The 14,611-nt window shown below is 36.0% G+C and overlaps 1 protein-coding gene across 7 annotated transcripts in view; it reads left to right on the forward strand.

Moving 5' to 3' along the window:
• LOC145294057 (regulator of G-protein signaling 7-like) overlaps nucleotides 1–14,611 on the forward strand; it is a 728,168-nt gene that overhangs the window by 512,559 nt on the left and 200,998 nt on the right. For all 7 annotated transcript variants that reach the window (XM_080141049.1, XM_080141054.1, XM_080141050.1 and 4 more), the window contains one exon: nucleotides 4,656–4,787. In XM_080141049.1, coding sequence (XP_079997175.1) covers nucleotides 4,656–4,787 — 132 coding nt within the window. The remainder of the gene's footprint in view (nucleotides 1–4,655; nucleotides 4,788–14,611) is intronic.

The following is a 14,611-nucleotide window of genomic DNA, read 5'->3' on the forward strand; positions in this document are numbered from 1 at the left end:
AGGACAGAGGTATATATTATACCTGTGTCTCGTGTGTGTGTGTATATATATATATATATATAAACGTGTCTAGCGTTGTACTCGTCTAATCTAGTTTTTCTATTGTTTGTTGAATTGATATGTGTGTATAACAATTACGAAAGTGTTGATATATTGAGCTCCAATCTCTAGTCCCCCCTCGCAAATCTTTTACAAAAAACACCCGTCTAGCTGAAACCACTGTCAAAATTTTCCCCACTCTTTATCTGTGCCTAAATCAAAACGTAGATTCCATGAGCAAAGCTTCTTTCTTAGAACTGAACGCCTGTGGAACTCTGTTCCGTTTGCTTGCTTCTCACCTGACTACAACCTGGATGTCTTCAAGTCCAACGTAAACAAATTCCTGATGAACCGCCCCCTTAAGTAGACATTTTTATTAAACCCCCACACTAACGTACTGTACATGCAATAACCCTTATCCCTGAGTAGCTTCCGGGCCTTGATAAGTGGTGTTCACCTTGTAAAAAAAAAAAAATTAACAGATACAGTTAACAACGGACATGTAACATTTACAACAGAAAGGGACAAATAACATCATATCTGATCCATCTTTGGTTTTGTTTGACAGATCCTTGGAAAACTGCAAATGAAAATTCATACAACTCCAAGTCTTAGTGCTCCTGAATATGACTTTAAACTATATCCAGTGGTGAGGCCCCAGCTTGTGGGCTTTGGGGAGTGTGGAGCCACCCTTTAATTGCAATTGCTCCCAGGTCCACTCTGACCCGGAGTGGTAGTATCTGTTAGGGTCCCAACTATGGGTTAAATAGAAACCGACTTGAAAACACCAAATATATTCTATTAAAAAATTTTTCTTCAAAACCTTTGGATTCGGCATTAAATAACCTGAAAAGGGTTGATATGCCGTAAAACAAAAACAACCAACCAACCAAGTCTTGGTGGTAGTTACAGGAGTTTTATTTACCGAATGTTTCCTCAGTTGGAAAGCTGCAACGCTGGTCCTAGACTTTTACATTCAACACCTTCCCCTACTTGGAGCCATCACCATCTGTGGACCGTCTTTCTTTCCATGATCATCGACTCCATTTGCTCTCCCTGACTCCCAACCCTTGACTGAAAATGATATGCTCTACCTAAAGCCTACATCATCTTAAGTGACCACTACTCATACATCATGCTACGTCAGACTCTAGAGGTCAACTTATTTGAAAACTATTGTTTGTGTTCTAACATTCTTTTCTATTATAACATCTTAACATAAATCATTTTATCTGAAAATATTAATTTCACTACGATAACATTATTTCTGACATTCTATTTTACAAATATCAATAACAATCATAATAATCGATGATCAGCACCTCTTTCAGCATTGCCCGGTCAATTTCTAACAGATTGATTTGAAAGTTAGTCCATTTTCAAGGGATGGGTGATTCTGTTGATATTGATCTGCTTCTTTTAATTGTTGAACACAATACCATGCAACTGCTTCCCAATTGACTATAACATGGTCGATTTCAAATCCCATGTTAGTAAGTTTTTAAACAACCAAATTCTGTCCAGTTTCAACCGTTATTACCAGTCTTTACGACGTCCGTCGTGTAAACTCATTGACCATTATTCTCGAGTGGCCTTTGGGCCTTGATAATTGGTGGCCCATTAGTACATAAAAGTTTAATATATAGATAAACCTAATATATACCTGGTACTTGGTGCCTAATACGAGCATTCACCTTGTGTAGGTTGAGTTGTTTCAAAGAGGAAGTTTCTAGAGAATATTAAATACACAAGTGATCTCTAGTCAGAGATGAGGGGAGATAATGACAATAGTTTTTGCATTTTGTTTTTGCAAAAAGGTACCCATGTCTTTCCACATACAGAACCTGGTATTCCTAAATAGTCACACACCTAGTACTTATTAGGTTCAACGATGCTTAACCCTAATGATGAAACAAAAAGTGTTGTATAAACGTGTTCCTGCCATATGCATAAACTGTGTCAGGATAGAGAAAGGTACACACGTGGTTCGTTTCGCTGATTCTCTATGAACTAATGAGAACCGGTGTGTCAAAATGATTGTTTACTACATAGTATATGCAATGTAATAGGCATATGTTCGTATTTACTTTCCTCTCCACGAAGGCAAAATTTATTAACCAAGCACAGACAAGATGAAGTGTATTGTAAGAACAGATACTACACCTTGTTCCTAGTCAAACTGTCATTTATATGCCTCCCCACATGTTCAAAATTAGGCAAAATGTGTATTTAATGTATGAAAAATCTAGCACCTCAAAAAGGTTACTCTTGATTGGGAGAAACATTTTTAAAAAAGCATCAGATCCAGACACAAATTTTTAAAACTTGAAATTCTGTCAAAAATTTGACTCTGATCTAATATATCACGGTCTAGAAGGATTTCTCTTTCACTGACCCATGACAGGAAAATGATGTGCATTATCTGAACAGATACTACGTTCTTATTTTAGACAATGATCATATGAATGTTCAAAAATATTGTTTTCAAGTTCACACGGCACTTTTTTTTGGGATCAAAGATGTGAATAAAGTGTTTGAAAGTTCATTTAGACAGATTTGAGCTTTCGAACCACGTAACACATCGTTAATAATGAACAGCACATTTCAAAGTTCAAAGTTCAAATAATTAGAGTCACAGTAAAATAAAATAAAAAAAGTATCCCTTTCATCACAGCCGCTGTATCCAAAATCGAAAGTTACAAATCTGAAAAAAATCTGCAATTATATTTTATTATATTGGATAGTTTTACCAAATAATAATTTCTTTTCAACAATTTTTTAAATTTTGTTTAGTCCGTCTTCCTTATTTTCAGATTTCACAATAATAATTTTGTTCTTTAAAAAACTGTTTCTTATAATTATAATTTTCAAAGACTTTTTTAAATTTTGAAAATATTTTTAACAAATAATCAAATCAAACATTTTTAAAAGTAGCAAGCTGCCCGGCGTTGTCCAGTCGTAAAATACAAATAAATATTATATTTTAATTCATATATAAATTGAGATATGTGCATGCGGGTATTATGTTTTTCTAAACAGTTCACTTCTTGCAAGTAAAAAAGAAAAAATTACTCGAGCTGAGATCGAATCAAAGCCTAAAAACAGTGAGTCAAGTATGATAACCATTAGGCCAGCTTGACACCATCTTTAGAAAGTGTCTGAAACCTACTTATTCTTAACATAAGTAATATGTCATGTGAACGATTCACACATGCGCGTTGGTGAAACAGTTGAGAAACAGATAAAATTCTGACACCCTCCACATTTGACCCCTTAGCAGCCCATTTTTCCGGATGAAAACCAATTAAAAAGCTTTTCACATGTTTGACAATTTCAAATCTGTAGATAAAAAATTCATTGAGTGTTATAGGTTGAGATGTGCCCCCCACCCCCACGCATTCTCACTTTTATAGATAAATAGATGGATTGGAATTTTTAAAATTCTATTTTGAAAATATTTTTAAATAGTTTATTAATTATAAACGAAATATAATTATTTCACAATATAAAAACAACAATAATAAATACAAACCATTTTTTTTAATAAAAATAAAAGTTTTGTCCAACAGTTATGCAGCCTAATGTGAATAAGGGAGGGAGAAGAAGAGGATTTGACTTGGACACTTTACTTGAGGGATACTGGTACCCTGGTGATGACGTGTCCATTTTACTAATGAAGAGAAGAAGTTTACGACGATGAGAGAGAGAGATATTACGAGTGTTAAGAGACGAGAGAACGGGACCCAAGATCCCTTAAACCGTTTGTCTAGTAGTTAGGACACTTGTTGTGTATTTATGTGTTTGACTTAAAGAAGATTCATACCTGGTTTCGCTGCTCTGGGAGAGTCTTCATCTGGGTGGAGCTCTCTTGCTGTTTTCGCCGGAATACACAAGATGAAGACAGATGTTGGGTTTTCAACCTTTTATTCTCCCAGGCATGATCTGCAGATGCCACCATCGATGGTCTCCACTGTGGGTACCTACCACGTCCGTCTGGGGCGCGCATCTCCCCCCTTAGGAGAGAACCATTTTAGACTTCTGCTCGGCTCGGCATTTTCTGAGAGACTCAACGTTTCACCAACCTTGCCACGTAGCATCACATGACATCCGGTTAGAGGAAACGTCACTTCCTGCAACGTGGATTAACTACAAAAATATCTCTCTGACTTCCTCCCACCCTCTCCCTGTCTCTCTCGATCTACTATCTAATAGAGACACAGAGAGAGAAAATAGAGAGAGTATGAAAGAGCCAGAGAGAGAGAGGAGAGATGCTCTTTAACAATACGACGTCATGATGAAGTCATTATCAGTAGGGCTATGACAACAGAATATTCTTTTCATTGTTTTGACTCTCGGGTATATATCCGACACAGTTAGACACAGTTAATCAAAAGAGAACCATATCACTCTATATAAAAGCATATAAGATATCAATAGATACACACTCCAGGGTTAAAACAATGAAAAGAATATGCTGTTGTCCTAGCCCTAATTATCAGACACGCTTATATGTCAAATCTATTCCAATGATAGACTTTTCAGGTGATGGGGGATTTCGTTGATATTGATCTGCTTCTCTTAACTGTTTTGATTTTCGTATTTTCTTATATTCTTAGGAATCCAAAAGATATACCCCCTCGTCGTGTAAAACGGTGGGGTTTTACCATTGAAGAGGTTCTTACAGACCAAGCCGGCGTCGAACAGTTTAGCAAGTTTCTTGACAAAGAATTTAGTGGAGAGAACCTTAAGTAAGTACTTTTCTCATTTTTTGTTAATTAAAATATATTTCAATATTGTTCATTTTAATGACATATATTTCATTTTAATGACATATATTTGTTCATTTTAATGACATATATTTGTTAATTTTAATGACATATATTTCAATATTGTTCATTTTAATGACATATATTTGTTAATTTTAATGACATATATTTCAATATTGTTCATTTTGACAAAGAATTTAGTGGAGAGAACCACTTTTCTCATTTTTTGTTAATTTAAACATTTTTTTAAATATATTTCAATATTGTTCATTTTAATGACATTTATGTATGGTCTCCAGAGCTGCATCAAACGATGGGAGGAATGCATTACTCTGGATAGTTCCTATGTAGAGAAAGACTAATAACTGTGCCAAGTTTCGTTGCTCTACTGCTATGAGAAATGGTTCAGGGGCATTACTTATTGCACGCCCCTCATAAACCGACCCTGCAGTAGTTGAACGAATGAAACACTGCTTCATCCACCATACTCTCCAAACCTCTAACCTATCGACTAGCACTTTTTCGAGCATCTCAACAACTTTCTGCATGAGAAATGTTTAAAAAACCTTAGCGATATCAAAAACGCCGTCAGCAACTTCATCAGCATAAGAACACATATATATTTTTTTGTTTATTTTTAATAACATTTATTATAGTTCAGTTTTAATTATACATCTCAATGTATTAATTTTTGTGAATTTTTAATGAAATTTATATATTTTAATATGAATTTTTGTGAATTTTTTAATTAAATTTATATATTTCGATATATATTTTTGTTAATTTTTAACGAAATTTATATATTTCAATATATATTTTTAATAAAATTTATATACTTCAATATATATTAATGACATTTATGTATGGTCTCCAGAGCTGCATCAAACGATGGGAGAAATGCATCACTCTGGATAGTTCCTATGTAGAGAAAGACTAATAACTGTGCCAAGTTTCGTTGCTCTACTGCTATGAGAAATGGTTCAGGGGCATTACTTATTGCACGCCCCTCATAAACCGACCCTGCAGTAGTTGAACGAATGAAACACTGCTTCATCCACCATACTCTCCAAACCTCTAACCTACCGACTAGCACTTTTTCGAGCATCTCAACAACTTTCTGCATGAGAAATGTTTAAAAAACCTTAGCGATATCAAAAACGCCGTCAGCAACTTCATCAGCATAAGAACACATATATATATTTTTGTTTATATTTAATAACATTTATTATAGTTCAATTTTAATTATACATCTCAATGTATTAATTTTTGTGAATTTTTAATGAAATTTATATATTTCAATATGAATTTTTGTGAATTCTTTGATTAAATTTATATATTTCGATATATATTTTTGTTAATTTTTAACGAAATTTATATATTTCAATATATATTTTTAATGAAATTTATATACTTCAATATATATTTTTTAATGAAATTTATATATTTAAATATATATTTTTAATGAGATTTATATACTTCAATATGTATTTTTTAATGAAATTTATATATTTCAAGATATATCTACAACAAACAACAAAACACAACAAATAGAATAAACAGATGAATGTCAGACAAATGCACCTGAAGGTTAGAAATTACATTAGACAAAACGTTATGAGAATATCGTTCAAAATTAGAACAGTAGTCCGAATAATGCAGATAATACTAATTTTCTCTAATTAATTAATGGTCTCTGTTCTGTCTTGAGAAACAATGGATACCCCTTGTAAAAGGGCCTGTATATGCCGTCGTGAAGCAAGGGTTGTGCAAATTTAAAACCATATATCTCCTGGGTTGGCACTGCCTGATTCCAGTGGTAAGGAGGACTGCAGGCTGACTGGAACAATTCTGGGGTAAGCGGAGAGCACATACGCACTTGGTATTCCCAAATGGTCACTCATTTAGTACTGACCAGGCAAAACGCCACTTAACTTTGGTGATATAATGGGAACTGGTGTGTATCTTTTTTCTTATGCTTACAGCACCTGGTCACCCATCTAAGTACTGATCAAGTACACTGCTTAACCTTGGTGATTGGATGAAAATCAGTGTTTACAACATGATATGGCCGTAAGCAATTTTCTCTAAACAAACTAAAAAATAAACAAAAAACAGCAAAAAAACAATAAGATGACAAAGCTCAGTAGAGCACTTAGCATAAAATTAATGATAGAGAAGAGATAGACTCGCAACGTCTCTACTGTAAAAAAGAGGAAGTATGGAGATGAAAAGGTCCTCACCTACTCGAATTCAAAAGTTAGGTACTGTTGGCAGCTTTACCCCAGATGTGGAAACAGTACTCCAACTTAAGATGTACTTGGCTCTAATTCATGTAGAGAATTGCGTTAGGAGTGACATACTTCCTGGAGTGGTAGAATGATCCAACAATTGTTCCATCAATTTTGGCAACAAATCTGGTATCAGGATCGAAAACCATTTTGTTAGATACGTTGGAAACAGATCTGGTATAGGTCATCATTTCAGGTCAGGATCGAAAACCATTTTGTTAGATACGTTGGCAACAGATCTGGTATAGGTCATCATTTCAGGTCAGGATCGAAAACCATTTTGTTAGATACGTTGGCAACAAATCTGGTAAAGGTCATCATTCCAGATCAGGATCGAAAACCATTTTGTTAGATACGTTGGCAACAGATCTGGTATAGGTCATCATTTCAGATCAGGATCGAAAACCATTTTGTTAGACACGTTGGAAACAGATCTGGTATAGGTCATCATTTCTGGTCAGGATCGAAAACTATTTTGTTAAACACGTTGGCAACAGATCTTGTATAGTTCATCATTTCTGGTCAGGATCGAAAACCATTTTGTTAGATACGTTGGACACAGATCTGGTATAGGTCATCATTTCAGATCAGGATCGAAAACCATTTTGTTACATACGTTGGCAACAGATCTGGTATAGGTCATCATTTCAGGTCAGGATCGAAAACCATTTTGTTAGATACGTTGGCAACAGATCTGATATAGGTCATCATTTCAGATCAGGATCGAAAACCATTTTGTTAGATACGTTGACAACAGATCTGGTATAGGTCATCATTTCAGGTCAGGATCGAAAACCATTTTGTTAGATACGTTGGCAACAGATCTGGTATAAGTTATCATTTTAGGTCAGGATCGAAAACCATTTTGTTAGATACGTTGGCAACAGATCTGGTATATGTCATCATTTCAGGTCAGGATCTAAAACCATTTTGTTAGATACGTTGAAAACAGATCTGGTATAGGTCATCATTTCAGATCAGGATCGAAAACAATTTTGTTAGATACGTTGGCAACAGATCTGGTATAGGTCATCATTTCAGGTCAGGATCGAAAACCATTTTGTTAGATACGTTGGACACAGATCTGATATAGGTCATCATTTCAGATCAGGATCGAAAACCATTTTGTTAGATACGTTGGCAACAGATCTGGTATAGGTCATCATTTGACGTCAGGATCGAAAACCATTTTGTTAGATACGTTGGCAACAGAACTGGTATATGTCATCATTTCAGATCAGGATCGAAAACCATTTTGTTAGATACGTTGGCAACAGATCTGGTATAGGTCATCATTTCAGGTCAGGATCGAAAACCATTTTGTTAGATACGTTGGCAACAAATCTGGTATAGGTAATCATTTCAGATCAGGATCAAAAACCATTTTGTTAGATACGTTGGCAACAGATCTGGTATAGGTCATCATTTAAGGTCAGTATCGAAAATTATTTTGTTAGATACGTTGGCAACAGATCTGGTATAGTTCATCATTTCAGGTCAGGATCGAAAACCATGTTGTTAGATAAGTTGGCAACAGATCTGGTATAGGTCATCATTTCAGGTCAGGATCGAAAACCATTTTGTTAAATACGTTGGCAACAGATCTGGTATAGGTTATCATTTTAGGTCAGGATCAAACACCATTTTGTTAGATAAGTTGGACACAGATCTGGTATAGGTCATCATTTCAGATCAGGATTGAAAACCATTTTGTTAGATACGTTGGCAACAGATCTGGTATAGGTAATCATTTCAGATCAGGATCGAAAACAATTTTGTTAGATACGTTGGCAACAGATCTGGTATAGGTCATAATTTCAGGTCACTATCGAAAACCATTTTGTTAGATACGTTGGCAACAAATCTGGTAGAGGTCATCATTGCAGGTCAGGATCGAAAACCATTTTGTTAGATACGTTGGCAACAGATCTGGTATAGGTCATCATTTCAGGTCAGGATCGAAAACCATTTTGTTAGATACGTTGGACACAGATCTGGTATAGGTCATCATTTCAGGTCACGATCGAAAAAAATTTTGTTCGATACGTTGGCAACAGATCCGGTATAGGTAATCATTTCAGATCAGGATCGAAAACCTTTACGTTAGATACGTTGGCAACAGATCTGGTATAGGTCATAATTTCAGGTCAGGATCGAAAATTATTTTGTTAGATACGTTGGCAACAGATCTGGAATAGGTCATCATTTAAGGTCAGGATCCAACACCATTTTGTTAGATACGTTGGCAACAGATCTGGTATAGGTCATCATTTCAGGTCAGGATCGAAAACCATTTTGTTAGATACGTTGGCAAAAGATCTGGTATAGGTCATCATTTCAGATCAGGATCGAAAACCATTTTGTTAGATACGTTGGCAACAGATCTGATATAGGTCATCATTTCAGATCAGGATCGAAAACCATTTTGTTAGATACGTTGGACACAGATCTGGTATAGGTCATCATTTCAGATCAGGATCGAAAACCATTTTGTTAGACACGTTGGCAACAGATCTGGTATAGGTCATCATTCCAGATCAGGATCGAAAACTATTTTGTTAAACACGTTGGCAACAGATCTTGTATAGTTCATCATTTCTGGTCAGGATCGAAAACCATTTTGTTAGATACGTTGGCAACAGATCTGGTATAGGTCATCATTTCAGGTCAGGATCAAAAACCATTTTGTTAGATACGTTGGCAACAGATCTGATATAGGTCATCATTTCAGATCAGGATCGAAAACCATTTTGTTAGATACGTTGGAAACAGATCTGGTATAGGTCATCATTTCAGGTCAGGATCGAAAACCATGTTGTTAGATACGTTGGCAACAGATCTGGTATAAGTTATCCTTTTAGGTCAGGATCGAAAACCATTTTGTTAGATACGTTGGCAACAGATCTGGTATATGTCATCATTTAAGATCAGGATCGAAAACAATTTTGTTAGATACATTGGCAACAGATCTGGTATAGGTCATCATTTCAGGTCAGGATCGAAAACCATTTTGTTAGATACGTTGAAAACAGATCTGGTATAGGTCATCATTTCAGATCAGGATCGAAAACAATTTTGTTAGATACGTTGGCAACAGATCTGGTATAGGTCATCATTTCAGATCAGGATCAAAAACCATTTTGTTAGATACGTTGGCAACAGATCTGGTATAGGTCATCATTTCAGGTCAGTATCGAAAATTATTTTGTTAGATACGTTGGCAACAGATCTGGTATAGTTCATCATTTCAGGTCAGGATCGAAAACCATGTTGTTAGATAAGTTGGCAACAGATCTGGTATAGGTTATCATTTTAGGTCAGGATCAAACACAATTTTGTTAGATACGTTGGACACAGATCTGGTATAGGTCATCATTTCAGATCAGGATTGAAAACCATTTTGTTAGATACGTTGGCAACAGATCTGGTATAGGTAATCATTTCAGATCAGGATCGAAAACCATTTTGTTAGATACGTTGGCAACAGATCTGGTATAGGTCATAATTTCAGGTCACTATCGAAAACCATTTTGTTAGATACGTTGGCAACAAATCTGGTAGAGGTCATCATTTCAGGTCAGGATCGAAAACCATTTTGTTAGATACGTTGGCAACAGATCTGGTATAGGTCATCATTTCAGGTCAGGATCGAAAACCATTTTGTTAGATACGTTGGACACAGATCTGGTATAGGTCATCATTTCAGGTCACGATCGAAAAAAATTTTGTTCGATACGTTGGCAACAGATCCGGTATAGGTAATCATTTCAGATCAGGATCGAAAACCTTTACGTTAGATACGTTGGCAACAGATCTGGTATAGGTCATCATTTCAGGTCAGGATCGAAAACCATTTTGTTAGATACGTTGGCAACAGATCTGGAATAGGTCATAATTTAAGGTCAGGATCCAACACCATTTTGTTAGATACGTTGGCAACAGATCTGGTATAGGTCATCATTTCAGGTCAGGATCGAAAACCATTTTGTTAGATACGTTGGCAAAAGATCTGGTATAGGTCATCATTTCAGATCAGGATCTACAACCATTTTGTTAGATACGTTGAAAACAGATCTGGTATAGGTCATCATTTCAGATCAGGATCGAAAACCATTTTGTTAGATACGTTGGACACAGATCTGGTATAGGTCATCATTTCAGATCAGGATCGAAAACCATTTTGTTAGACACGTTGGCAACAGATCTGGTATAGGTCATCATTCCAGATCAGGATCGAAAACTATTTTGTTAAACACGTTGGCAACAGATCTTGTATAGTTCATCATTTCTGGTCAGGATCGAAAACCATTTTGTTAGATACGTTGGCAACAGATCTGGTATAGGTCATCATTTCAGGTAAGGATCAAAAACCATTTTGTTAGATACGTTGGCAACAGATCTGATATAGGTCATCATTTCAGATCAGGATCGAAAACCATTTTGTTAGATACGTTGGCAACAGATCCGGTATAGGTCATCATTTCAGGTCAGGATCGAAAACCATGTTGTTAGATACGTTGGCAACAGATCTGGTATAAGTTATCCTTTTAGGTCAGGATCGAAAACCATTTTGTTAGATACGTTGGCAACAGATCTGGTATATGTCATCATTTAAGATCAGGATCGAAAACAATTTTGTTAGATACATTGGCAACAGATCTGGTATAGGTCATCATTTCAGGTCAGGATCGAAAACCATTTTGTTAGATACGTTGAAAACAGATCTGGTATAGGTCATCATTTCAGATCAGGATCGAAAACAATTTTGTTAGATACGTTGGCAACAGATCTGGTATAGGTCATCATTTCAGATCAGGATCAAAAACCATTTTGTTAGATACGTTGGCAACAGATCTGGTATAGGTCATCATTTCAGGTCAGTATCGAAAATTATTTTGTTAGATACGTTGGCAACAGATCTGGTATAGTTCATCATTTCAGGTCAGGATCGAAAACCATGTTGTTAGATAAGTTGGCAACAGATCTGGTATAGGTTATCATTTTAGGTCAGGATCAAACACAATTTTGTTAGATACGTTGGACACAGATCTGGTATAGGTCATCATTTCAGATCAGGATTGAAAACCATTTTGTTAGATACGTTGGCAACAGATCTGGTATAGGTAATCATTTCAGATCAGGATCGAAAACCATTTTGTTAGATACGTTGGCAACAGATCTGGTATAGGTCATAATTTCAGGTCACTATCGAAAACCATTTTGTTAGATACGTTGGCAACAAATCTGGTAGAGGTCATCATTTCAGGTCAGGATCGAAAACCATTTTGTTAGATACGATGGCAACAGATCTGGTATAGGTCATCATTTCAGGTCAGGATCGAAAACCATTTTGTTAGATACGTTGGACACAGATCTGGTATAGGTCATCATTTCAGGTCACGATCGAAAAAAATTTTGTTAGATACGTTGGCAACAGATCCAGTATAGGTAATCATTTCAGATCAGGATAGAAAACCTTTACGTTAGATACGTTGGCAACAGATCTGGAAGAGGTCATCATTTAAGGTCAGGATCCAACACTATTTTGTTAGATACGTTGGCAACAGATCTGGTATAGGTCATCATTTCAGGTCAGGATCGAAAACCATTTTGTTAGATACGTTGGCAACAGATCTGGTATAGGTCATCATTTCAGATCAGGATCTACAACCATTTTGTTAGATACGTTGGCAACAGATCTGGTATAGGTCATCATTTCAGATCAGGATCGAAAACCATTTTGTTAGATACGTTGGACACAGATCTGGTATAGGTCATCATTTCAGATCAGGATCGAAAACCATTTTGTTAGACACGTTGGCAACAGATCTGGTATAGGTCATCATTTCTGGTCAGGATCGAAAACTATTTTGTTAAACACGTTGGCAACAGATCTTGTATAGTTCATCATTTCTGGTCAGGATCGAAAACCATTTTGTTAGATACGTTGGCAACAGATCTGGTATAGGTCATAATTTCAGATCAGGATCGAAAACCATTTTGTTAGATACGTTGGCAACAGATCTGGTATAGGTCATCATTTCAGATCAGGATCGAAAACCATTTTGTTAGATACGTTGGACACAGATCTGGTATAGGTCATCATTTCAGATCAGGATCGAAAACCATTTTGTTAGACACGTTGGCAACAGATCTGGTATAGGTCATCATTTCTGGTCAGGATCGAAAACTATTTTGTTAAACACGTTGGCAACAGATCTTGTATAGTTCATCATTTCTGGTCAGGATCGAAAACCATTTTGTTAGATACGTTGGCAACAGATCTGGTATAGGTCATAATTTCAGATCAGGATCGAAAACCATTTTGTTAGATACGTTGGCAACAGATCTGGTATAGGTCATCATTTCAGATCAGGATCGAAAACCATTTTGTTAGACACGTTGGCAACAGATCTGGTATAGGTCATCATTCCAGATCAGGATCGAAAACTATTTTGTTAAACACGTTGGCAACAGATCTTGTATAGTTCATCATTTCTGGTCAGGATCGAAAACCATTTTGTTAGATACGTTGGCAACAGATCTGGTATAGGTCATCATTTTAGGTCAGGATCAAAAACCATTTTGTTAGATACGTTGGCAACAGATCTGATATAGGTCATCATTTCAGATCAGGATCGAAAACCATTTTGTTAGATACGTTGGAAACAGATCTGGTATAGGTCATCATTTCAGGTCAGGATCGAAAACCATGTTGTTAGATACGTTGGCAACAGATCTGGTATAAGTTATCCTTTTAGGTCAGGATCGAAAACCATTTTGTTAGATACGTTGGCAACAGATCTGGTATATGTCATCATTTAAGATCAGGATCGAAAACAATTTTGTTAGATACATTGGCAACAGATCTGGTATAGGTCATCATTTCAGGTCAGGATCGAAAACCATTTTGTTAGATACGTTGAAAACAGATCTGGTATAGGTCATCATTTCAGATCAGGATCGAAAACAATTTTGTTAGATACGTTGGCTACAGATCTGGTATAGGTCATCATTTCAGATCAGGATCAAAAACCATTTTGTTAGATACGTTGGCAACAGATCTGGTATAGGTCATCATTTCAGGTCAGTATCGAAAATTATTTTGTTAGATACGTTGGCAACAGATCTGGTATAGTTCATCATTTCAGGTCAGGATCGAAAACCATGTTGTTAGATAAGTTGGCAACAGATCTGGTATAGGTTATCATTTTAGGTCAGGATCAAACACAATTTTGTTAGATACGTTGGACACAGATCTGGTATAGGTCATCATTTCAGATCAGGATTGAAAACCATTTTGTTAGATACGTTGGCAACAGATCTGGTATAGGTAATCATTTCAGATCAGGATCGAAAACCATTTTGTTAGATACGTTGGCAACAGATCTGGTATAGGTCATAATTTCAGGTCACTATCGAAAACCATTTTGTTAGATACGTTGGCAACAAATCTGGTAGAGGTCATCATTTCAGGTCAGGATCGAAAACCATTTTGTTAGATACGTTGGCAACAGA

The sequence above is a fragment of the Euprymna scolopes genome, chromosome 15 (genome assembly GCF_053919585.1).
Source record: "Euprymna scolopes isolate OS-2025 chromosome 15, ASM5391958v1, whole genome shotgun sequence".
NCBI lineage: Eukaryota > Metazoa > Mollusca > Cephalopoda > Sepiida > Sepiolidae > Euprymna > Euprymna scolopes.